This window comes from Magnolia sinica, chromosome 2, assembly GCF_029962835.1.
Source record: "Magnolia sinica isolate HGM2019 chromosome 2, MsV1, whole genome shotgun sequence".
Taxonomy (NCBI): domain Eukaryota; kingdom Viridiplantae; phylum Streptophyta; class Magnoliopsida; order Magnoliales; family Magnoliaceae; genus Magnolia; species Magnolia sinica.
The window spans coordinates 136,799,978-136,827,238 of record NC_080574.1 but is presented as its reverse complement, the minus strand read 5'-3'; the positions used below and the strand labels follow the sequence as shown (position 1 = coordinate 136,827,238).

Genomic DNA, 27,261 nt, shown 5'->3' with positions numbered 1-27,261 from the left:
TAGGACCATTAGATTTTTTTCATTCTGAACCGTCCAATAGATGCCAATCAATCCGGTAATCAGACAATCAAATAAACTGAAATTTTGGTTGATGATACATCTAAACCGAGATAAACAATCTGGACCACTTGTATTCCACGTATGCAATTTCAAAGTGCATGCGTATCATCTATCACACTCTGCCGGAGTATCACACGAGAATAAACCGAATCGGGAGCGAATGGCTTTTGATTCCTCAAAGCAAGAAAAAAAAAGCTTCGACTCCTTTCCATTCTCTCTCTCATTTGCCTGCTGATGAGAGAGAGAGAGAGAGAGGAGAGAGAGAGAGCATTTGGTTTTACTAACTTGGGTTTATTTGTAATTGAATGAAGATTGTGGGGACTCAATTTTCATTTTTTTGTTTTTATTTTTAGTATATTTTGGATTATTTTCTCCTTTTCGTCAGGAGTTTTTTCAGGAAGGTGATTTTGGCTCTTGCATATCCTCTAATGTGTGTTTAATTGAAATTTATTAACATTTGAGTTTTGATTATTAATGCTTTTTTATTGGATGATTTTTCATTTTTTTTTCGGGTATGTTTTACTTAAAATAAAAAAAAATAAAATAAAATCCAGCAGAAAAGTTACTTGGGTAGTGGCTATTTGTGTATTGATTTTAATTACAAAATAAATCTTGTCTTTGAACGTTTTGTTTTTTTGTTTTTCAACAGTTTTGCCTGTTTCTTTTGTTTTCTTCTGTCCTTTTCTTTTTCTGTATTTTATTTGTTTTCTTCAATGAATTTTAAAAAAAAAAAAAAGAAGAAAAAACCGAGAAACTCGAGTTGGTTTTTTTAAAGATTAGATACTACATTCAAAATAAAATCTGGGTTTTGATTCTTATTGCTTTTATGTAATTTTCTTGTTCTTATTGGGTTTCCCTCCATCTTTTCACTCTCTGGGCTTTACTTTCTCAAGGAATATTTAAATTTAAAAATAAGAAAAATAAATTTAATTGTTTTTTATTTTTAAATTTTCTATTTCTGACTGCAATGAATAAAAAAAAAAAAGACGAAAAAAAAACATAAACTTGATTTGGGTTTTTGCAGATTGAGTTATAGTTTCAGAATAAATTTGGGTTTTGATTTTACTGTTTTCTATCAACAATCAAAATTTCTGGATTTTATTTATATTTTGCAGCTGGATAGTACACAATATAAAACATTGGTTTTGATTTTAATTTTTTAAAAAAAGAAAAAAAATTCTTACACTTTTTGTTTATTACTTATATTTTTAAAAAATATAATTATTTTAGTTTATTAAATATTTTTTTGTTACTGTGATATAGGGTTATCCGCCAATTACGGTTACCAAGGACAGTTGGGGGTAGGCAGCAGGTGGAGGGAATTTTGGTTTAATGGCTGATCTAACTAAAGAAAAAGCAGTTCCTCAAGTCCTCGATAAAAGGGACATTGAGAAAGACGAGGAGGAGAAAGAAGAGGGGGAGAGAGAGATGGCACCAGCGCCAAATTCCATTCATCGATCAAGCTCCCGGCCGCAGCTTGATCTCAGCGGTGCCGCCATCCAAGGCAATTTTGAAGAGCGGAATCCAACAATTCTGTTGCCTAACCAGTCTGATGACATCTCTCATCTGGCTCTGGACATTGGAGGTACATGAGAAATAGATGTTTTTGGTTTTGTGCATATGTTGTGTTTTGTTGGATTCTTGCATTGAATTGTAATAAATTCGTGTGGGTGTGTTTGATTTTGTTTTCTGATTTGGGGTGATTTTGAATAGGAGAATTTTGTGGGTTTTATGCTAGATCTCTCACTCTCTCTCTCTCGCCGCAACCCTCCCCCTTGTAGATTATGTTGGTCATGTGCCTTTTCTTTTCTTTTTTGAGTATCTGTTTTTTTACTTTACTAGATTCTGTGCACTGTGGTCTAGATTCTGCATGTTTCCTGTCTTCTTCTCCTTTTTGCATTTTCTCTTCTGACTTTGATTAGTATTCTGATTTTGTTATATAAGATGAATATGACTTTTCCTGTTTCGTGTTGGCTTCTAGTTTTCTCATTCGACATTTCTGAGATGGGTTTTACTTTCTTCAGCGTTTTATGGATATTTGGACGTCTGCCACTTTTACATTTTCAAGATGTTTCTCTTTCGAGATTAGATTTTGTATGTCTGCCATTATTTCCTCGAGATCTATATTTCATCTGGTTCATAATTCAAAGCAGGCTTCACTTGTGAGGTGAATTTTTGAGGTTTGTAATCGTAATGGAAGAGGAACTTAAGGTGGCTGGTGCTGTAAAATAATCTGACCATCATTCGTACTTTTGATTTGAAAATGAGATTACCATTCAACGTCATCTCTAACTTGTGTTGCGATAGATTTTGTCCTTCTTCTTTTCAATAGTTCTCAGCTGATATTTCCATTTTTAGAGATTTCTTTCTTTAATATGATTTTGAACATTTGGGTTAAAAATGACATATATGGGGACGGTCATCCAGCTTCACATATTGCTGATACTTTTATTGGACTGTTGTATTGATAGGGTCTCTGATTAAGTTGGTCTATTTCTCAAGACGTGAGGAAAATTCAGCTGACGACAGGAGGAGAAGGACCATAATGGAGAGGCTGGGGATATCCAATGGTAATAGGAGGAGCTATCCTATTCTTGGCGGGCGACTCCACTTTGTGAAGTTTGAGACTGGGAATCTGAATGAGTGCTTGGATTTTATTTCTTCCAAGCAGCTTCATCGTGGTGGTATGTTTATGTGTTTTTTATTCATGGCTGCCAAAGTAAAACACTAAAATGTACTGCTTTTCTTTGCACTTTAGTGCAACTCTCTGTAATTATCTTTTCTTTACACTTTTTCTATGATTTATTTGTAGAAATTACTCTGTTTATGCCAATATTTTGTGCTTATTCTAGTTAATTCAATTTCGTAGGGATTGATTCACATTCGTGGCGTTCTGGGAATCCTTCTAATGACAATGCAATAATTAAGGTAATCTCTATATTAGGGACTAGTCCTAGGATGCATTTGGAGGCACTGTTGAGTTGAATTGCAATAAATAGCCTAATAAGTGGAAATAACCAAATTACAATTAAGGTGAATCTTTGCGATACAATTCAATTGCACTGTTGTTCATCCAAATGCAACCTTAAACATTGTCAACGTATGGTTTTCACTATTTAAACTCAAGCTAGCAGTGTTGGTAAGGTCCGTAACAAATTTTATCTTTTCCCAATGGAGATGGTATACTTGAGTTCCACATGGAATTTGGGAATGGGTTACATATTTCCTTAAAAACAGGCCTACCTGGTGGTTGTAGGATATATTTCATCCAAATATTTTCATGAATAAATCAATTCACAGAAAACTGAATTTATATAAAGTGTGTGAATTTTTCATCTAACAATCTACCTAGATGCTGTGAAATTGATTCGTTATTGATATTGAACCATAAATTTTATTTTACAGCATGTTTGGATAGGTGGAATCCAAGGCAAAAGAAAGAATAAATAAAAATAATCCAATGATGATTTCTGTGAGAACTGTTGAAACATGGATTCCGATTTTGAGTTTTTGTTTGGATAGCAAGTGGAAATCGCATATTCCTCTCACAATATTCACCTAGTTTCTTGTGCCAAGAATCCAAATTATGGAAAAGTATAATAATTGCTTGTGGAGTCCACCCTTTTCTTTGCTATCCAAACAACAACAATCGGCACATCAAAGGAAAATTCTTTTCCATTGTTTGGCATGGAATCCATCGTTTCCAAACATGGCCTTATTGGAAAATTAACTACCACAGCGAAAAGGTTCACTTCCTTAAAGGCTCATGTTCGTTAGTTTCTAAATAGCTACTTACAGAAGAATGGTTTAGGTTGGATAGTGTCAGAATTGGTCTGGTATATGAGTAATAATATTTGGAAGCTGGAAATAATTTCCTACTTAATTTTTGCCCCCCCTTCCATGATTTGTTCCAATGACCCATTGTTTGCTATGGACAATCACATTCTATTTGCTCCTAATGCATGTGGATTCTTTAACTTACTATTGTTCATGGGAAGGCCACAGGTGGTGGAGCATCCAAATTCGCGGATATCTTCAAAGAGAGGCTCGGGGTTAGTATTGACAAGGAAGATGAAATGGATTGTCTTGTAGCTGGGGCAAATTTTTTGCTTAAGGTGCGATCCTGATCCCATGTTAATCTTTTGGTGGGTGGGTGGGTAGAACACGTGTGTGCACGTGCATTTAGTAGGATTAGAACGTCCAGAAGGATGATGCTACTTCCTTTCTTTCACTATGTATGCTAAGACTGATGATGAGCCATTATTTTGAATTTTTTATTACATAATGGTTTGATGCTAACAGTTTTTAGTTTAATAGCTTTACTTATGTTTGGATGCACTTTTGAATTGAATTACAATCATTACAACATCGGACAAGTAATGACCAAATTGTATTTAACTTCTTCAGTATTCTCAGTGATGAATTAACCCTCAAGTCGCATTTATGTTCCTCTCAAGTCTAAATTTAAAGAAGCGTAACTGCCATTTTGAGACTATCCCCTAATGCAAATAGTAAGAAAGGTAATTGCAATATGGTCATTTCCACTTTGTTGAACTAATTATTCCAATTCAATTCAACTAGGAACCCAGAAACAACCTTAGATTGTGTGGACAGTAAAAAAAGCTATACAATTATGAAACAATGTATTCTATGTTGCTTTCAACTCTTTTTGGGTATTTTACATCACGAGGTCACTTCTTGTGGATTATTTTTAGAGTACTCTTGCACATTTCTTGAGAGAGATTTCTAACTGGTGCTTTCATAGGCAATCCGGCATGAAGCTTTCACCCACATGGAGGGCCAGAAGGAATTTGTGCAGATTGACCACAACGATTTGTTTCCCTACCTTCTTGTTAATATTGGTTCTGGTGTCAGCATAATCAAGGTATATATATTCTATATTATGTTTCGAGTCCTTGCTCAAGTGTCACTTTTATTAAATCTTTTACTAGTATTTCTAGCATGGTTAAAAGACTTGGTGGCTCAGATTGACTCATTCGGCCTTGTGTCGAGTCGTGACTCACCCGAGTTGGGGGTAACTCGTGGTGTCAAATGAATTGGGTCCCACCGAGTCCATTTTGACTCCTCTGAGTTGCTCCAGATTCAGGTGAGTCTTAAAACCATGATTTCTAGCTGTTTCATTTATCTTCAGCTGGTTATAGGTGGATGGAGATGGGAACTTTCAGCGGGTCAGTGGGACGAATGTTGGAGGTGGTACTTATTGGGGCTTGGGAAGGCTTTTAACAAAGTGCAAGAGGTAGTTTTAATGTTTTTTAGGTTCTAGAATTGTTGTTTGTCATCTAGCTTATGGACCAGTTTGGGCATACCTGAATTGCAGGCGGGGACCCCATGCATCCACTACCCAAATTGAGAATGTGATGGTAACGGGTTTGATCTGTTATCCTCACATTCATATTTGTAGGAAGTGTTTAATGCATCTTGCCATCTGCATTTTGCGGGATGCACTATATAGATGTGCACTTGGTTGGGCCTTGTTCAGTTCAATTCTCATTCTGGGGCACTATATAGTGTATAATGCATCTTGCCATCTGCATTTGTAATTTTGACTTTTTAATCGCTTAGCAGTTCTGCTATCTCAGCAGATTTGTGCTGCTGCTCTCTTTGTTTTCTTCCTTTTAATATAATATTTTGCGTTATCTTTCAAAAAAAATAAAAATAATAATAATAATTCTCATTCTGGGGTACATGCAAACAGGACCCAAATTTAGGCCCTTACTTAGAATACTTGCATTGATTTCATATTCCAGCTTTGATGAGCTGCTGGAGTTGAGTCAATGGGGAGATAATAGAACAATAGACATGCTTGTTGGAGACATCTATGGTGGTATGGACTATTCCAAGGTATATCCTGTTCTTTTCTTTTCTATCTAGACCTTTTCTCAAGTGAAGTTACATAAAAACTAAAACTCTGCATGGGTAGTGACGGTATGGGAGTTAAGATGCTGATATTGTGAAATTACAGGATAAGAGTCTCAAGAAGCCTACCGTTTCCTGGGGCGCAGGAATTCATGCATGTGGAGCCCTTGTTTTGATCCAGACTGTTAATCTGATGGACCTTGCTGTGGATGGGGGATGCCCCAAAAATCTTCGGGGTTGGAGGATCTTCATCCATTCTTTCAACAGTTACACTTAACTGTTTATATGTAGGCCTTTGATCAAAGAGTTAGGATCTTGCAGCCTGAGAGATTTGAGGCCTCTCCTATCCACAAAGGGCTTATCACGTAAGCACTCGTAGACCCCACATGTCTGGGTTGCTGCACCTCAACGAACTGTATGTTTGCTGAAGTTCAGTATCCTATGATTCCTGACTACAAATGCTCATTGTGAAATGTTCCTGGTTTCAGCTTGATGGTAGCATTTATAAGTTTTGATCAGGTAGCAGGTTACTGAAATTGATTTGCTTATCCATCTGGTCTCCGAAACAAGAATCATTGCATTAATTTGTATGGAAAGATGTATAGCATCAGCTCGGCTAGTTATCGACATTACTAATTTAAACAATGGTTCAATTGAATGAAACTGTGCGTGTTAGATTTTCAGGCAAAGATATTGCTAAGGATCCATTTTGGTTTCCCAATTTTCATATTAGAATGGTGAATGATTCCTCAAAATTTTGGATCATTGCAGATTGGGCTCTCAGCATCAACCATTGCTTCCAGCTTTGGAAAGGCAATTTCTGAAAATAAGGAGCTTTCAGACTACAGACCTGAAGATATTTCCCTTTCCCTCTTGCGAATGATTTCATACAACATTGGGCAGGTGAGTTGCTCAAAGATGTCCCTAAGTAGTCATCATCACAATCACCGTCACCACCATCACCATCACTGCCACTACCATCACCACGACTAACATTAATTATCATTGTCATAGCTATTTAGGTTGGCTTTGTGAATCATGTTTCACCCATCATTCCAATCCAAGCCATGGATTGCTAACTTGTCTGAATCGACTCGGACTCTGGTTCGCTATAATGACCCCCCCCCCCCAACAAAAAAAAAAAAAACAAAAAAAAAAACCAGCCTGGTTGGGTCGTGACTCGACTCAGAACCAAATGAGTTGGTGTGAGTTGCTGAGTCAGAAGACCAGGATTTGAGCCCTGGTAAGTGAATGGCCTGTCTTACCACCTCGAGCCCAGTTCTTTTAGGTCTTTCCCTTGTCCGCCTTGACCCATGTTCCTAATAAGTACAATGGATTAAGTATCTTTACGGGGAAAATCTGCTGCTGAACAGATGAACCTGTTTGAAGGCCCATTACTGGCTGGGGCATCTGCCTGATTTCCAGGCCCAACAATAAACAGGCTGGCCCTGGGCATCAGGTCCAAAAACATTTTCTTTTCAGGCCCAGAAGTAGCCTAATCAGGCCCATTTATAGCCGAAAAAGGCCTTGCCAGCAGGCCTTGCTTAGGCTGACCCTGGCCTGGGGCGAAGCGGACCTGGCCTATTGACATCCCTACCTATAGAAGAAATAGCTGCAATCCATGTTGTTTTTGAGATTGAATTTATGCTTTGCATCACCTTGATTTTAAATTATTTTCTGCCCTCTTGGTGCAGTTTCTGCTTTTGAGGTTGTTTTGGCATCTTGATTGTCTGAAGTTATTCATCTTACACCCTGTTGTTCATTTATGTATCTAATATATTTTTGACTGACGCTATTTTAGCGGATTATAAGCTAACCATGATTCTCATGCATGAGATAAGTTAGCATAAGTGTGGCGTTTGTGTAATTCAGTCTCTGCATGCTAGATCTCCTACTTGAATGCACTTCGCTATGGGCTCAAGCGGATCTTTTTTGGAGGATTTTTCATACGCGGTCACGCATACACCATGGACACTATCTCCTTTGCAGTAAAGTTCTGGTAACCAGCATGTGTATTACAACTTTCTCAATCTTTGAAGACTGTGGTCTTAGTTTTCTAGTTTGGTTACCATGAGTTTTGCTATGTCCACAGGCTCCTTTCCACATCCAGCTCTACAGGTGGTCACATGTGCCCAATCTGACATGCACGTGGAATATTTGACAATGCATCAGTTGGGTCTTACTGTGTAGATGATCTGGCCCGAAACTCAAATAAGTTCATTGACAAAGTTGGTCGCGCATGAGATTGAATGTGGTACCTGGCGTTGTACGCGTGGCCTACCTGATGAATTGACTAGGCTGATTTACGCATTGCATACATCATCTACATGGTGGGCTCCACCTGATGCATGGCTTGTGCATTGCACATATGTGCTAAATTTGGATGCATGACCAGATTTAGAGTGTGTGGGCTTGGCAAAGCTCTGGATGCCATTACTAGATTAAACTGAAATGAATTCTTTGAATCATTATGTTATGTCATCCTTGTTTTTCATATGGTAGTTTAAGGATTGTAAATATTGCTCGTAGTCTTCCTTGTATCTGTTATTCCTATCATTTCCAATTTCCTTCCCATATATTGTCAACTCAACATTTCATCCATCCACAGGTCGAAAGGTCAAGCACAAGCAATGTTTTTACGCCATGAAGGATTTCTGGGAGCTCTGGGTGCTTTCATGAGCTATGAAAAGCATGGTCTTGATGACTTGATGGTGCATCAGTTAGTGGAACGATTTCCAATGGGTGCTCCTTACGTGGGAGGAAAGATTCACGGCCCGCCACTTGCGGATCTGAATGAAAAGGTAGGTGTATAATATAGAACTGATGGCTTTTGTTTGGTCCTAGTTGAGCAGGCTCTCTGCCTAGTCCATTGTGTGCATTGCGTGAAGAGCTTTATTGCTATTTGAGTCTAGGGGAATTATAAAGTCCCAAGTCCTGGGAAATATACAGTTCATTGAGGCTCATGATCCCATACAGATGAGCCCATGGTTCGGTGATCCATACCATTGCCCCAACATAGGTGGGGGATGCCTCAAAAAATTTCCCACATTGGAAGATCCTAACCCCAAAGCGATACATGTAACGATATTGATACTACGAACATTGCTTTTGAAAGACCTAATAACATGTAGGTGTTGCTCCTAGCTTGAGCCTATTGCATATGAATCCAAGTCTACCTGGGAGGTAACTGAAGTCTTCACACAAATCTATGGTCAGAGATTGATAATATGCGTTATGGATGTGTATGCTCTTCTATTAAGACCAAAGAACGTTCCTTCATTGCGATCTGAGTTTGATTTACCAACTAAAACTAATGTGGATCCTTACTCTTGCTCCGGTGGTAGACTCTCAGGAGTTTCAACACCCAGTCAAGGGTTTGAGTATCCATAGGTGGTGAAATCCCACTAAGGCGTGAGTGTGTGGGGGTGTGTGTGCGTGTGTAAAAAAAAAAAAAAAAAAAAAAAAACTGGCCGAAACTTTGCCAATTACTACTAAAGCAATCAAGCCAATTGCTGCTAAATCATCATATAGTACCATGACAGCCTTCCTGATGTGTTGTACAAGTTCATCACCAGTTGCAAACACTTTTCTGATGTCAAAGAATTGTTAAGCCAAGTCCCTCTGTGTCTCTGTCCGAGTCAATGCAATTTGCTTGCTAGAATGTCATCAGTGGACTCCTTGGAATAATCCAAGTTATAAATTAAAACATAACCTATCAGATGCACAAGATCTGGGAAAAGAACAAAAGTTATAACCATGATGCATTAATAGATAAAAACGTGTAGTGCGGATCAGGCTAACAATGTTTAATTGGCTTTCAAGGGCACAAGAACCAATGGCCTTTCGGAATAGATAGGAGCATTTCTCTTTCAAGGAAGTGGTCCTACACAAAGGAGCAAAATATTGCATGGATGATGCACTCGGGGACTCGAAGAGTGCTGATGAGATAAAGGGCTGGAATCCTTTCAAATACTAGGGAAGGCACACTGATAGGGCTAGGGATGAGTTGTGATGTTTCTCAAGGCTAACTCCCGTGAATACTAATGAGGGAGCATCCTTGTAGATACTTAGGGTGGCCCGCTAGTGGGCTTGGGGATGACCACTGATGGTGCTCAGAGTGAAGGGTGCATGGGTATGCACTCTAATGGAACATGGGTAGGCCCCAAACAAAAGCATGGAGATGCTTAAAAAGGAAGAGTGCATGGGATGCACTTTGACAATGCTTAATGGCTCTTAAAAAGGAAGTGTGCATGGGCCATTTTGATAGTGCTCACTGATGGCTAATAGAGTCCGTTGTTAGATTCAAACAAGGAGCACAAATGTGCTCATCATAATGGGAGAGTTCACAGGTTGCACTTTGACCGTGTCCCAAGTAGGACTTGGTAGAGAACAGTAGTGTTTTAAGGGAGAATGGTGCTTAGGCTGCACCATCTTGGAACCCAATGTAAGAATAATGGAAGGACACAAGGGTATTCTAAGAGAGAAGGGCGGTGTGTAGGATGCACCAAGTAGGGTCCATGTTAGAATTCAAGGAAGACCAAATGGTTGTTTTGATGGTGAACGGTGCATAATTTGCACCGTGGAAGAGTCAATTCCAAAGATGAATACAACCATGTTCCAGAGGGAGTGTTGTTGATTGGGTGTCTTCAATCTTGTGCTTCAACAGGGGTTTTGATTCAATCAACAACATGGCCGATTCAATCGAAAAAATCCTGGATTATGCAGTTTAATCACTGGACAAATTTTGGCAGTTTCGATTCGATTGAAACTAGCTTTGATCCGATCAAGAAAATCCGGAAAATCAAGTTTGCTCTTTAGACACTTTTGGGCACTTCGATTCGATTGAAAGTGGCATCAATTCGATCGATGGTCCTCAATTGTTGTTGATTCGATTGACGGTTCAATCGAAGTTTTGCGCAACTTCTGCGTAAGTGTGCAGTTTTGTTTCTATTTTCATACAAGCCTTATATATATGGTTGTAATATAGGATTAGGGTGAACACACATGAACGTGGGAGAGAGCAAAAGGGTTTTGAGAAAGGATTTTGTCTTGAGAGACGGGGGTTTTACGGATCTATGAATCATCTACCTCTTGTAATTCTTCGTCTATAATGGATTGTTTTGTCGCTTGGTGCCGTGGTTTTTCATGCAAGGGTTTTTCCACGTAAATTGTTGTGTATTCTCCGTGCTTGCTCGTCTTTTTTTTCTTTATTCGCGTGTTTGATTCGCTCTAAGGTTGCTTTCATGCCTAATGAGTGGCGGCTGCCCGCAACAAGTGGTGTCAGAGCGTAGGCTATTATGTTGGGGTTTTAGATCGAATCTGAGACATGGATTCGAAGGAATCGAATGTTAAATGCGAGATAGAGAAATTTACATGGAAAAATAATTTTGAATTATAGAGATTGAAGATGAAAGCCCTCCTAATTCAGCAAGGGTTGCAGTAGGCAATCCTTAGCAAAGCGAGATGTCCTGAATCGATGAACAAAGAGAATTGGGATGACTTAGATCAAAGGCAATAAGCACAATCCAATTGTGCTTAGATGATGATGTCCTTTACAATGTGATGAATGAGACGACTACCGCAGGCTTATGGGTGAGGTTGGAGAGCCTCTACATGACAAAATCGCTTTCTAATCGCTTATATCTGAAGAGAATTGTACACTTTGAAGATGGTGGAAGGATCGGATCTCTTTAAACACATCAACGCCTTCAATAAACTCATTTGCAAATTGATAGGTGTGGAGGTGAAAATTGATGAAGAAGATAAAACCCTAATATTGTTAATGTCCCTTCAGAATTCCTACAAGAATCTGGTGGATACTTTGTGCCATGGTAAGGATACCTTGGACTTCGATACCGTTATCTTTGCTCTTCAGTCGAAACAACAGAGAAATAATAGCGGTGGGAAAGGTACTTTTGTAGGTGCACTGTTTGCAATGGGAGGAGCGTCTTAACAAGAGAAGTAGGGGGGGGGGGGGGGGGGTGGGGTAGTAATCGAGATCCGGGTAAGGGTAAGATAAATTGTGGGAAGACAGGTCACATGAAGAAGGACTATAAATCTCATAAAGCCCACAAAGAGGAGAAATCAAATACTTATCCCAAAGACGCCAATTCTTCGGAATCCAGCGAGGAGACAAACGCGTGCGATGTATTGTTTGTATCCAAAGGTGGACACTTGTATAATGAGTGGATTTTGGATATAGGTGCATCGTATCACATGTTTCCTCACTGGAGTTAGTTCGCTATGTACAATGAATATGATGGTGGCCTAGTACTTATGGGCAACGATCATGCCTATAAGATGGTTGGAATTGGTTCGATTCGTATATGAATGTTCAATGGGATGAAGCATACTCTGACAAATGTGAGACACGTTTCGGATCTGAAAAAATATATGATATCTTTGGGAGCTCTTAATGCTCTTGGTTGCAAGTTCTCTGCCCATGATGGTGTCCTGAAGGTTTTAAAAGGGGCACTCACTGTTATAAAGGTACACAGAAGTGAAAATCTCTACGGGTTGATCGGTAACATCATATCAAGTGGAGCCATAGCGACAATAGTAGACTTCATGTCAGCGCGTTTGTGGCATGCACGCCTAGGCCACATGAGCAAGCGCAGTATGAAGGTATTACTCGATCGTGGTTTAATTCCTGCTTTTAAGAATTTTGATTTAGATGTATGTGAGTACTGCATATACAATAAACAATCAAAATTGTCTTTTAAAACTGGAAAACATATTAGTAAAGGTTTGCTTGACTATGTGCATTCTGATGTGTGGAGGCCATCGTCCGTTGTTCTTGGAGGGGGGGTCATAGTCTTTTGTCGCGTTCATTGATGACTACTCTAGAAAGGTGGGGGTTTATTTTTTAAAACATAAATCCGATGTGTTTGTCACCTTCAAATCGTGGAAGGTCATGGTTGAAAAACAATTTGGGCGAAAGTTGAAAGTTCTAAGGACAGATAACGGCGGAGAGTTCACTTTTAGGGAATTCAATCAGTATTGTAAAGATGAGGGGATCATAAGGCATAACACAGTGAGGCATACATCAGGGCAGAATGGTGTGGCAGAGTGTATGAATTGAACTCTTTTGGAAAGAGACCGAAGTATGTTGAGTAATGCCGGGATAGGCAAGGAGCTATGGAATGAGGCTGTTAACACGGCTTGTTATTTAGTGAACCGATCCCCATCTACGTCAATAGATTGTAAAATCCCAGAGGAAGTATGGAGTGGTCATGAAGTTGACTACTTGCAGTTGCACGTGTTTGGTTGTGATGCTTACTCATGTACCGTCTGTTGAGAGAGTTAGGCTAGACCAAAAGACGAAGAAGTGTACTTTTGTTGGCTATGGTGATGGTGTTAAAGGGTATAGGTTGTACAATTGGGTTTGGCGAAAAATCATACTTAGCCCTGACATCAAATTCAATGAAGGTTCCTTATATCGGAAGGAAGAACACAAGGAAATAAAAAAAAATGGTTGTTGACATTGAAGTAGACAAAGGTGAAACCTTTGAACAAGGTAAGCCGCAGGAAGAGGTACTGGAGCAGGTGGAGTCACCGCCGGTCAGGAGAAATCCATCGGGGATTGTAGGTTTCTGTTGAGATACAAAGATTACTCACATGTTGCAGTTGCCCTCATTACGGATGAGGGGGCCATCTACTTTTCAGGAAGCTCTTGATGACATAGATGCAGAGAAGTGGATGGCAGCGATGCAGGATGAGATTGACTCCCTATATAAGAATGAAATGTGAGAGCTGGTGGAGCTTCCCATTGGCCGGAGTGTAAGTGGATTTTCCGAAAGAAGCTAGATAAGTATAAGGCTAGACTCATTGCGAAGGGCTATGCTAAAAGAGAAGGTATTGACTTTGGCGAAATATTCACACTAGTTGTAAAGCAGGTATCTATCAGATTTGTATTGGCGTTGGTTGCCCAATACAATATGGAATTAGAACAGTTGAATGTAAAGGCAACTTTTCTATACGGGGAATTGGAAGAACATATTTACGTGAAATAACTAGAGGGGTTCAAGGTACAAGGGTCAGTGAATAAGGTGTGCAGGTTGAGGAGATCATTGTACGGCCTGAAACAGTCACTTAGGCAGTGGTACAAAAATTTTGATTTTTTCATGATGAGTGAGCGGTTTATTAGGAGTGAATTCGATCATTGTGTCTATTTCAAATCATTGAGTGATAGGGAATTCATTGTACTGGTATTGTATATATATGATATGCTTATCGCCAGTTATAGTATGTTTGAAATCAACATATTGAAGACCCAGTTATCTAGGACATTCAAAATGAAAGATTTGGGGGTTGCAAAGAGGATTTTCGGTATTAATGTACATAGGAACGGGGAAAGGAGTAGACTTTGGTTGTCTCAGGAGTATCTTAAGAAAGTCTTAGTCAAGTTTGGACTTGATAATTCTAAATCGGTTATCACTCCCCATGTTGCCCCTCTTTCGGCTTTCTTCGGAACAATGTCTTACTACAGATGAAGAAAAGTAGTATGTCTCGTGTGCCCTACTCAAGCGCGGTTGGCAGTCTTATATTGCCATGGTCTGTACTAGATCTGATATTTCACATGCGGTGGGTGTTGTGAGCCGATATATGTTAAACCCTGACAAACAACACTGGGAGACAATGAAATGACTACTTCGTTACATACGAGGTACAACTGACTATGTCTTGACATTTCGTAAATCAGAGGAGAAGCTAATAGGCTATGTGGATATGGAAGCGTGGATGACAGAAGGTTGACTTCCAATTACTCGTTTGTGTTAGCGAATAGAGTTATTAGTTGGATATTGAAGCTTCAGTCGGTAGTTTCTCTTTACACAACCGAAGTTGAGTATTGTGACAGCGAAAGTGCAACCAATTTGGCAAAGAACTCAGCTTATCACTTGCGGACTGAACACATTGATGTGCATCATCATTTTATCTAGCAAGTGCTAGAGGAAGGCAATGTTACTTTTGAGAAGATTCACACTGGTGAAAATCCGGCCACCATGCTAACAACAGTGGTTCCTGCAAAGAAGTTTAGGTTTTGCTCGACTTCTTTGGCCTTGACAAAGATAAAATGAAGACGAAATGTGCACATGGGGCAATGATAAAGCTATAAAGAAGATTAGAGATGGGATAACAATTTTTTGTCATGGCGGAGATGCTGGATTGAAGCCACAATGGAGATTGTTGATTGGGTGCCTTTAATATTGTGCCTCAATAAGGGTTTTGATTCAATCGACAACATGGTCGATTTGATTGGAAAAATTCCAGATTATGCAGTTTACTCACTGGACAGATTTTGGCAATTTCGATTCGATTGAAACTGGCTTCGATTCGATCGAGAAAATCGTGTTTGCTCTCTGGACACTTTTAGGCACTTTCGATTCGATCGGTGGTCCTTGATTGTTGTTGATTCAATTGGTGGTTCAATCGAAGTTTTGCGCAACTTATGCGTAAGTGCGTGATTTTATTTCTAATTTTGTACGGGCCTTATATATATGGTTGTAATACGGGATTAGGGTGAACACACAAATGTGGGAGAGAGCAAAATGGTTTTCTAGGGTTTTGAGAAGGGATTTCGTCTTAAGAGACGAGAGTTTTACAGATATGTAAGTTGTCTATCTCTTGTAATTATTCGACTATAGTGGATTGTTTTGTCGTTTGGTGTCGTGGTTTTTTTCCCGCAATGATGGGGACATCACGCGCACACGCGCACTCACACCACCACCCCTACGCACGTACATACATAGAAGGAGGACCCCACCATTGATCTGGCTCGATGACGACGTCCAGGGAGGGCCTCCTAGCTAGAAAACAAGTTTTGGTTAAAAAAGTGGGCCCGATAGTCAAGAAAAGTCCATCATGGGATCTTATGATCGTTTCCCACTTGTCGGATTGATTTCATATTTTAGGTTTTGCTTATTGTTATTATTTAGAACATCGTGAACGGTTTAGATTTCTCTGTTTGGTTTTTATTTTAGTTTACTTCATCGCCAAGTAATAGGTTGCGCACATGGTGCGAGTTTTGGGAGTATAGGGTTTTCTTATAAATAGGCACCCCTTGTAGGTTTTTTCATTGATTGAAGATCAATAAAAATTCTGCGTTTTCCTACTCTCTGAGTTGTGGAGCCTAATTGGGTGCCAAGCCCTCCCTTCATCGAAGGGTTAACTACCGTGGTGCGAAGCCACATCTATCCCGATTCGCCCCCATCCATCGCCATCTCTACTACCCATATTCTACCATTCCTTCTTCTCATCTCACCCCATCATCTACACTTTGAATTAATCATCTAGTGCAGCAATTCTCCTCCCCACAACAGAATTTCAGAATCTGGCTCTACAGGAGGGTTAAAACTTTGGCGGAGCACCTCGCACAAACCGTACATTGGATTGAGCTGAGATTTGGGGGTTTTGGAGTACATTGGATCGAGCTGAGATTTGGGGGTACATTGGCTTTTTTCTGAATAGTGGGCCCCACACGTGCGGCCGAGATCACACGCATGTGCGTCTGGGCCATTGTTGTTGTCCACGCGTGCGGTACTTCTCTAGTTCATCTCTCTCCTCTCTTTCACTCCGCTTTCACCCAAAATTCGTAAACCTAACCCTAAATTACTCAAATCTTCAATTTTATGCCCCTTTTCTTACTCTAGGGTTCCTCGATTTGAAATTGGTGAATCCCTTGAATTAGGGACTGATTACTATGCATGTGTGGATGATTATTTCTTATCTTTGAGTATCGTTTGGTTCATAATTTTTATTGATCCAGCCCTATCATGTGTAGGCCTGGACTCGCATAGATTCCCCTTAATTGAATGTTTGGACTTTCATGTGGGATATGGAATTTGTGTAATTGTTTCTGAACTAACGTGATCTTAAGCCTGAAATCTCACATATCATATTTAATTTTCATGTCCTGCATCGCGCAAGGGTTTTTCCATGTAAATCGTTGTGTATTCTCTGTGATTGCTCGTTTTTCGTTTTTCTATTATTGTGTTTGATTTGCTCTAAGGTTGCTTCCGCGCCTAACGGATGGCGGCTGCGCGCGACAAGTGCATGGATGCACTCTAACAAGGTCTAGAGTAAGATCACAGGAGAGCAAAAAGGATGCTTTAAGGAGAAGAATGCCTTGGCTGACACTTCAATAAAGTCTAAGAGCTCAAGGGAAGAATCTTGGAGAGGAGTGGAGGGTTTCACTTTGAGAGAGTTTGTAGAACATGGGGACGTTCTTGAAGTGTGTAGGTTGCACTCTAATAGTGTCCAAATCAGAACTGAAGAGATAAGGGCCCAAGGTTGGTCAAAGAAAAGCATGCATATGTTGCATTGTGTGACTTTAGAAAGAGACTCAATAGGAATATAGTGGGATTTGGTAAGTTTTTCGTGCACCTTTGCAAACAACTCCTTTTGCATGGAGTGAAGGGGTATGTGGTTCATTTCTCAAATGGAGGTTAATCTACGATGCGACAGCTGCTTATACTCATATTGTCTTGGTGGTAGGTCTCCCGTCTTCTCTGCAAAAGAGTGCATGACATGATCCATGGGCATCCCCCTCGCTCCATGTTAGGAGAGCTATGGTTAGTGTAACAAAGAAAAGAAGAGAGGGAGGGGTAATGCGAGGTGCAGGCTTTGAGGGAGTTCATAGAAGATCAATGTGTTTACTTCAAAAGGGACCCCTTGTGGCTTTTTATACAGATCCAAGGGCCAGGGAGTCTGCCCATATGATAGACTTGGATTGATCTTGTCTTGAGGGCCAGTCTTTAGGGCTAACATGGTAGTCTTTGGTTGGTGCCATATGGAGAGGAAGTCATTACAGGAATGTTTTCTTCTTGTTGCAGCAAATTTCTATTTTCCAACATTTGAGAAATGCTTCTCAAGGAAGCCTGCCTATGTGTTAGGCCTTGGTTGAAAGGGGTCAGCTTGCCAACATCACTAGGCTAGCACAGAAGGCCACTTCAGATGGAGATACCCATCCATTAAGGAAAATCCCCTTACCAGCTGAGACTGCACGAGTCCATTGACTGAGTCCCCTCGGGTTGTGGTAGTGAGTCCGAACTAAATGATGTGGCATCACACTAATAGTTCCTTGTCAGAGAGTAAGTCTTCTCAAAAGGGAAACTTCCCTTCATATGCGATAGAGAAAACCTCCAATAAATGGGTTTTCCCTCTTTACACAATCTTTGCAAGTTTGCCTTTGTAGGGCTTTTTCTCAGGGTCCTCTGCTAGTTATTGGGTAGAGGCCGAGTATCTCTTTGTCATGGAAACCGTTAGATGTTGTTGAATCACACCACGAGCATCTGAAGAAAGCTAGGCGCCTTTTGGTTGGTTTGGGACCCATTGTGGCAGGGGTTGTTTCCCCTACCATGTGGCAACAGAGCCTAGTTAGGGTGGAATCCGGAACCAGACCATTCATTGAGCTCGGGCACTCGTACATGCACAGAATGTAAAGAAAAGGGATTTGATTCCGTTGGATTTTTAGAATCAGTTCTAACCTTTTACGCACAACTTCTGGCATCGCCTTGCATGCCCTTGCTTGCCTCAATAGTTATCTAATGACATATTTTGACTTTCAAGTGAAAATTTGAAGCAGCTCTTCTTTGGAGGTTTTATTGTCTCTAAAGTCAGTACAGTTTCTCATCAAGACATTTGTCTTATGTTCCGATTGTTTTGCTTGCAAGCACATGTTAGCTTTTTCTAGTTGATGGTTTACCACAATTTGCTGAAACGGGAATATTTTGACGTTGTACGCAGATATCATGGATGGAGAAGTTTGTGCAGAAAGGTACCGAGATTACTGCTCCTGTGCCAATGTCCCCACCTGGAACCACTGGTGTTGGAGGATTTGAACGACCCTCTTCCCGGGGAGACTCTTTACGTTCTGATGCAAGCGCTACTTTGAATGTTGGTGTCCTTCATCTGGAACCCACGTTGGAGGTGTTTCCATTACTGGCAGACCCAAAGACGTATGTATGTTTTTTGAATGCTATTGGTACTTGGTTTTTGAGTAATTGTTTGTAAGCTTTTCGTCATGTAAGTAGTATTTTAGTGATACCAAATTTAGGACATGGTTTGTAGTTATGTGACAGGAAGAGATGCAGAAATTGTACAATGGGGTTGTGCCATGTGGGTACTTCATGTAAGATTGCCTTTCCAGCCTATTCAACAGTCTGTATGGGTGGCCGCCTTTTGATCCATGTGATTTGTCTGTTCACAGAAATTCCTTACCGGACCGTCCTAGCCATCTGATAATTGGCTTGCGAATGGTGGTAAGAAAGAAAATATAAGGAAAAGTCATGTGCAATGAGTTCACTGATCAGATAGTCCTGGCCATCTATGATTGGATTGCAGATGGAAGGTCAAATTCAATGACAAAAGTTCACCAATCGGTTAGTCCTGGCCATCCGTGATTGGATTGCAAATGGATGGTTAGAAAGAAATAATACCCAAAGGTCATATGCAATGACAAAAGTTCACCAATCAGATAGCTGGGATTGTTTGGAGGAGATTTTAGTATTGACCATCCATGGTGTGTGGCTCACCAAGCAAATGATCTGAAATTCTGGATTGTTGAAAGATGGGTCCACCGGTATGAATCCTTGGTCAAATGAAAATGCTGGTAATTCAGGCTGACCATTTTATCATACCCCTGCTCTTTGCATGTTTTAACAAGGTGGTTTAGAGAAGAGAAACAGCTACTTTGCCATACTTCTATTATATAGTTTCCTCATGGTGGACTATGTTTCAGTTTGCAAGCAATAAATGACTATTTCTTATGGTGTATGAACTTGTTCCAGTTAATTTCAAAGTATAAAAATGCTTGGTTATATCTCTCATGTTATAATTAAATGTCTACAGGTACGAACCCAACACGATCGATCTTTCAGATCATGGCGAGCTTGAGTAAGTTAAATATTGGATTGCTGCCCGTTAGGAGAATCTCTGCCTTAGCTTTTCAAATTATGTTATTTATTCTGGTTACCCTCTTACAAAGATCATTGAACTCTTTCTGTCCTTTGCTTACTTGCAAACCATATTTTTCTGTAGCTATTGGTTCACCGTGCTATCGGAGCATATGCCCGACCTTGTTGATAAGGTAGGCATCCATCTCTCAATGTATTTTCCCAAGACATCATCCAATTCTCTCATCCATCTCCCAGCACTTTTCTTTTCTTTTTTTTTAAATTTTAATTCTCTATAAAAAAAACTCTTATTTTAGGGTTTCTTATATATCTATCATCACTTGAGCACATGTTTTGAAAAATTGTTCAATATCGCCGGAGTTGTATCAGTTTCTATCTGAACAGAACAAGACACCCCACAGATATAGGACTGATTCAGGCAAATCATGCTAGTTACGATCCCCGGGCAAGTCATAATCTGACACCGCTGCTTAAATCCATGCTCGAGTGGCATTGTTTTTTACTTTTACTATGATGACAATGAAAGGCGAAGTTGATATGTGGCCATCATTAAGAAAATTAATAAGTTCTTGAAACATGTCATTTTTATCAGTTCAAATCAATGGAATTATACCCTTGTAGATGTTGAAATTTTGATATGTCATGCGTACAGAAATAAACAAGTTATTTGCTCAGTGTGTGTGATATAGCCAATGTATTCATGATTTTTTTACTTTTATTGTTTTTACCCATTTCATACAATCTTTCCTTAATACTTTATTTATAACCTTAATTCTACTATAATCCTAATTAGATTACAATAAGGATACTTAAACATATAGAGGCTATATACAATTTAAAAAACTTAAGCTAATTCTCTTCATACTATACACTATAAGTGCATGAAGGTTTGTGTACACCATTGGTGTTTTGTACTCCTTAGGTGTACACACACCTTTTGCACACTAACACTCCCCCTCAAGCTAGAGCATGGATACCGTTCATGCCAAGCTTGACACTGATGCTCTTGAGATGCACTGTAGACATGGCTTTGGTAAAGACATCTGCTAGCTGATCTTCTGAACGAACAAAAGGAGTATGTAGAAGATTGGCGGTCAGTTTTTCTCCAATGAAGTGACAGTCAACTTCAATGTGCTTTGTGCACTCATGGAAGACTGGATTATTTGCAATATGGATGGCCGCTCGATTGTCGCAATGTATTGGAATTGAAGTAGATGTTGTGAATCCCATGTCTTGAAGAATAACTTTCACCCATAATTTCACAAGCACCATGGGCCATTGCACGGTATTCAGCCTCGGTAGAGGAATGGGCAACAACAGATTGCTTCTTGCTTTTCCAAGTAACTAGGTTTCCTCCTATGAATGTGCAATATCCTGTAGTGGAACGTCGGTCAAAGGAGGAGCCAGCCCAGTTAGCATCGCAGAACCTGCTAATATTAAAGTGACTATGATTTGAGTAGAGAAGACCACAGCCAGGTGCAGCTTTTAAGTCATGAAGGATTCAATAAACTGGTTCAAGACGATGCCGGCAAGGTCATTGCATAAATTGGCTTACAATTCCAACAACATACGTGATATCTGGTCGAGTAAAGCTGAGATAAATTAGATGACCCACTAAATGACGACACATGCCTGAATTATCAATTTTGTCTGATTGTCTCTCATGACTTGTGATTTACCTCAATAAGTATTGCAACCGGGCAAGCACCAAGTAAACCTGCCTTAGTTAGCAAATCAAGCACGTACTCACGTTGGGATGAGAAGATTCCTCTTTTTGAGCGAGCTACTTCAATTATGAAGAAGTACTTCAGCATCCCTAAATCTTTCATCTGAAATGGCGAGGCCAGGAATTTCTTGACATTGTCTATCATAGTAATGCTCGAGCCAGTCAAAATGATATCATCAACATATACGACAAGAATTGTCATGTTACCATCCTTGTGTTTAACATACACAGAGTGATCAAAGGTGCTTCTTTTAAATCCAATGTTGGTAATTGTATTGCCAAGCTTTTCAAACAAGCCTGAGGAGACTGTTTGAGGCTGTACAAAACTTTTTGAAGATGACAAACTTTGCGAGTCTCCCCCTTAAGCTGAAAATTGGGAGGAAGGGCCTTATATATCTCATCATGAAGATCGCCATGTAGAAATGCGTTTTTAACATCTAGTTGATATAGAGGCCATTGAAAATTGACGACAATAGACAATAGGATTGAAACATAGTTCAATTTAGCTACTGGGGCAAATGTTTCATCGTAATGTTCACCATGCTTTTGAGCAAATCCCTTGGCAACTAGCCATGCTTTGTATCCATCTATTGAACTATCAGCCTTGTATTTAATAGTAAATACCCATTTGCATCCAACAATATGTTTGTCAGGTGGAACAGAGACTAATTCCCAAGTATTTTGTTTTTCCAGGGTAGTTATCTCTTCTTCCATATTTGATTTCCATTTAGGGTTGTCAAGTGCATCCGCAACTTGGTTAGGATAGTGATAGATGATATAGAGGAAAGGTATGATTGGTAAGAGAGATAAATTTTTGTAAGATACAAAATTACTAATGGGATGATTTGTGCATGACCTGGTTCCTTTGCGAAGAGCAATTGGGAGATCCACCAATTCTGATTCGAACCTTGAGGAGTGGTGGTTCTTGGAAAGAGTGGGGGTCTTCTTACATCGAGTAGACTTTGAGTTCTCTAGATTTAGTAGAGCACAGTTCATCTAAAAGTTGGGATTCACCTATAACAGGAAGAGGAAAGGGTGCAAGAGTTGTACTTTCGCGTGAATTAAAATAAGGCACATTTTCAAAGAATGTAACATCCTTAGAAACGTTCCTTTTCGATTAATAGGACAATAACACTTGTAACCTTTCTGAGAGTTTGAGTACCTTGGGAACACACATTTAATTGATTGTGGTCCTAGCTTTGTGCGAGATGGTCCAAGAATATGGACAAAACAACAACACCCAAACACTTTTGGTGAAAGGACAAATAGAGATGCATGAGTTTGTAAAATTTGTAATGGGTACTCTCCCTTGAGCACATTAATTGGAGTTTGATTAATTATATATGCGGAAAGAAGAATGGCTTCATCCCAATATACTCTTGGAAATAACATGCCGAGCAATAATGACCGAGTAACCTCTAACAAGTGCCCATTTTTTCACTCAACCACTCCTTGTTAGATCGAAAGATTTTAATTTTGTCATTGTATTGAGTAGAAACCATTTGATGAAACATCTTGATAATTGATGAGACTTCATCACGACTTTTTAGAAGATAAATCCATGTATATCGTGAGAAGTCATCAATAAATGATGGTAAATACTTGAAACCAAATAAAGAGATCAGAGGAGCAAATCCCCATACATCGGAGTGAATTAGTTGAAATGGATGTAATGTTTTTGTGTTACTCAAGGGAAAAGTAGGTCGACAGTGCTTGGATAACTGACGAGTTTCACATTGTATGCTTATCACTTTTATTAAACTTTCCAAGAAATAAAAGACATAATGATTGCAAAGATAGATAACTACCGATTTTTATTCTCAATGATAAAAGCAGAGAGACATGAGCAGAGCAAGATTTTTCTTAGTTGAGAAGGTAAAGCCCCCGATCTTCATGACCACCACCAATTGTCTTCTTCTTTACCAGATCTTGGATAACACAATAAGACAGATAAAAAAGTAACAGAACAATTTAGTTGTTTGGTTAAGGAGCTCACAGAAAAAAGGTTAGATGAAAAATAGGGAACATGGACAACAGAAGAGATGGGTAAGGAATAAAAAAGGCATAAGGTTCCCTTTCCGAGAGCTTTAGAGAGGGAATCATTAGCCAATCTAATATTACTGGAGATGGGAGTAGGAAGTGTAACCATTGGCTATACCCGTCATATGATCAGATGCTCCTGAATCTATGATCCAGGATGTCTGAGACACGTGGTTTGCAGTTGCAGATGTACCTGACTTCCCTATTTGGTCAACAACGGAGATTGAGGTTTGAAGGGCTGCCACTTGTTGTTGTAGCTCACTAATAGTTTTATCCCTTGGATCTGGTGCACCATCGCTCGAAGTTTCATCAATGACACTTATATGGCAGAAGACTTTGTTTCGACATCCTTTGGCGAAAGGTGAAGATAAAGAGCTCAACAAATTCCTTTAAATGTCTTCTTTTTCCACAGTGCGTGCATTGAAGTTTGTCTTTGTCCACGTTTCCACGTCCAGTCTCTTGCCCCTTGGTATTTTTAGATTCTTTAATCAAGGTTGATCGTTCTAGAAGGATGGTAGGAGAGACAACATTCCATTGTTGAGCCTCTGTGCGTATGTAATTATATATGGATTTGAGGGCAGGAAGAGATTCTCTACCAAGAATCCGTATACATTAAGGTTCAAAATCCAAACGAAGACCAGCAAGGAATTTAAAGATCCACAATTGTCCTATCTGATTTTTCAAATCTTCCAACTTTAGAATAGTTGTCTAACAGTTGTCTAGTGCTTCTCATTTTTATTTTTATTTTAAAGTTAGTGAAATATTCTTTTACAGTTCCATCACCCTGTTTGAGATTGTTAATTTCCGTGTGAAGTTGATAAAGATGGGTTAAGTCTTCCTGATGGGAGTACATTTTGGCAACTTTTTCTCATATATCCTTTGCAGTTTTCAAGAGATAAAGGCCTCGAGTAATACTGGGTTGCATTGAATTTAGCAACCAAGACATCACAAGCCAAATTTCACTTTCTCATTCCTTATAGGTGGGATCATCCCGATTGGGTTGTTTCTTAGCTCCTGTAATGCATCCAAGTCTTTTCCGACCTCTAATGTACATTCGGGCCACTTAAGACCACTCCAAGTAATTTGTGCCTTCTGGTTTTACTATGGTGATAGTAAGACTAGGGCTATCAATATGTCCAACTGGGATCTAGTTTTATTTATTTTCTCCCATTTAATAAAAAGGGAAAGAAAAAGGAATACCAAAAAGGAAAAAGCACTTCTCAATTTATAACGGAGGTCCAGGTGGTTGAATAAAGTTTAGACGAAGAATCAAAGTTCAATAGGTGGCCCATAAGACACTTCCATCTAGATTCGGTAGCCTTAGATGAGTCGACGGGAAAATCTCATGCGAAAAACAGACCCTAGAGGGGTTTCCGGCAGGTTTAAAGGTGTTTTCAGTGAGATTCACCGGGCCTGGAGGGCTTTCCGATGAAGTCTAGTGAGTTCCGGCAAGTTCCATCACCTCTGGAGTGATTTTCGAGGTCCAAAGCCATTGGAAGGGTTCCTGGCTAGGTTGGACACCTTTAAAGTGGTCTAGAGTCAGATTTGATGCCCCTGGAGAACCGAGAGTGATTTCGGTGACGCTGGATGTGTCTGGAGGGGATTCTGGCGAGAATCGATGTTGTAAAAGTAAGCACCAGCAAGATCCGGCGCCGAAAATCAGTCCAAAAGTGATTTCCAGTGAGCTGAGATGATGAGGACATCTCGTGCACATGCACGCCCCCTTATGCACGTACGCAAGGAAGAGGGCCCTACCTTCGATCCGGATCGATGACGACATCTATGGAGGGCCTCCTAGTTAGAGGACTGCGTTTTGGTTCCTTGGGGTGGACCCAATCATCATGTGGATCCCATCATTGCATCTCATGTTTAATTTTCGTGTCCTACATCAAATTTGGTATCAAAGCTTAGGTTTTTCATAGGGGATTGTGTTCACACCCCAAGTATAGGGTTGTGATGTAGTAATAAACTCGGTGAGACCGAGGTCGAATCCCAAGGGACTGATACCTGTACGTTATCTGAAACTAAGTAGAACTAGAACTAGACTAAGATGAAATCTAAATCGATTCTAATTTGGGGAATAATGGTAAAATATTAATTTAAAACTTAAGAAATTTAGAGGAAGGAAACTAGAGATTCAGAGGATCCACTTGTAGAGATCAGGGAGATCTTATGCCTGCATCAAAAACTCAACTGGACTTAGAGTCCATCTTCATCCAGTTGAAGGGTGTAACCATGAAATCAAATTGAACTTACCTTGATATAGTTTTCAAGAGATGAAAGGTATATGAATTAGAATGGATTCCATCACCAAACCATACCCAGGAGATAGTGAACAACAGAATTAAACTAATTACCAACCAATCATACGATATATGAGGGTCAGGAAGGGTACCGTCATCCAATCATGCCCAGGAGACGATGGTGAACAATAGGGCTTCCTGACATCATTATCATAAAAAGGAAAGGAACATGCTCAAAGCTATCGCAGACCCATTGTAATTTTAGTCACAACAGACCATTAAAAACTAAAAACATTCCCTTAATTAAACCAAAATCAACATCAGTTCAGTCTAAACAAAAGGCATAAGTAAAAAGTCTTCCATCACGCTACAAGCTTCACCTCTTAGCCCTAGCTAAGAGGCTTAGCCTACCCTAAACATGATTAGGCTAGTTCTCAAAAATAAAACAAAAAGATAAAAGAACTTCACTCCCTGTTTCTCTTTCTTCCTCTCTATCCACGTCCATGCTCTCTCCTAGCTTCCTCTGATTTTCTGATGATCCTCTCTCTCTCTCTCTCTCTCTCTCTCTCTCTCTGTCTCTCTCCTTCTTATAGGCATAGGGATCGGCGTAAGGTCGGTGGGGAATTTCCGCAGAAACAGGTTGGTGCGAAAGGGAGAGAAGTCGGTGGGTTTCTTACGTAGTAGCGTGCGCAAGCAGCGCCATCGGACTGACGCTGGACGTTGGTGGGGCCCATTTCTTAGTGTTGCTCACAAGATCCAATCCGTTCATTGGATTGTGCACAAAAAACCAATCGAACGTGACCGTTTTTGGATCAGATTCGTGGTAGCCCACGAATTATTTTAATTCACCGTCAGTCTTCCGTTTGGTCGATTGAAAACCGATCTTTGATGTATCTTGAAATTTCGCCACCTAGGCCATGTTTATAGGGCCCCTTTAAGCCTGATGGACGGTCCCGATTATCTGGATCATTGACCATGGTGGCCCACAAGAACGGACCGCAACCTCTTTTGCGAAACAGAGTCGAAGTGTGATGGCCCATTGATTGCTGTCAGGTGGAAGATCCACACCACTCATTGGATTCAGGACGAAAAACCATCTGGGAAGGAGTGTTTTTGGAGTGAAATCGGTGTGGCCCACACGATCTTTTATTCCACTGTCCATCCTGCGTTTAACGGTTAGGATCTTGCAATCACTTGCATGGTGTCAAAAGGTCACCTAGGTGAGGTTAATACCCCCCTCTGTACACAATGGACGGTCCAGATTGATGATTTGGATGAGGGGTGGGCCCCACTGCGTGAAACCGGTGAACGCTGGTGCATCCGCTGTTCCTGCGCAAGAAGAAAGACGGGTCAGCCCGTCTTTGACGGGGCTGACCGTTCGGTGCGTGTCCAGTGCGCGTAC

At 40.1% G+C, this 27,261-nt stretch overlaps 1 protein-coding gene across 1 annotated transcript in view; it reads left to right on the top strand.

Moving 5' to 3' along the window:
* Positions 1-240: 240 nt before the first annotated feature.
* The window catches only part of LOC131237830 (pantothenate kinase 2-like), a 38,229-nt gene continuing 11,208 nt past the window's right edge, over positions 241-27,261 (top strand). The window contains exons 1-14 of the mRNA XM_058235839.1: positions 241-461; positions 1,324-1,645; positions 2,532-2,744; positions 2,930-2,988; positions 4,059-4,175; positions 4,826-4,945; positions 5,223-5,317; positions 5,829-5,922; positions 6,709-6,840; positions 7,824-7,936; positions 8,546-8,738; positions 18,682-18,893; positions 19,786-19,830; positions 19,975-20,023. Coding sequence (XP_058091822.1) covers positions 1,393-1,645; positions 2,532-2,744; positions 2,930-2,988; positions 4,059-4,175; positions 4,826-4,945; positions 5,223-5,317; positions 5,829-5,922; positions 6,709-6,840; positions 7,824-7,936; positions 8,546-8,738; positions 18,682-18,893; positions 19,786-19,830; positions 19,975-20,023 — 1,695 coding nt within the window. The 5' untranslated portion in view covers positions 241-461; positions 1,324-1,392. The remainder of the gene's footprint in view (positions 462-1,323; positions 1,646-2,531; positions 2,745-2,929; positions 2,989-4,058; positions 4,176-4,825; positions 4,946-5,222; positions 5,318-5,828; positions 5,923-6,708; positions 6,841-7,823; positions 7,937-8,545; positions 8,739-18,681; positions 18,894-19,785; positions 19,831-19,974; positions 20,024-27,261) is intronic.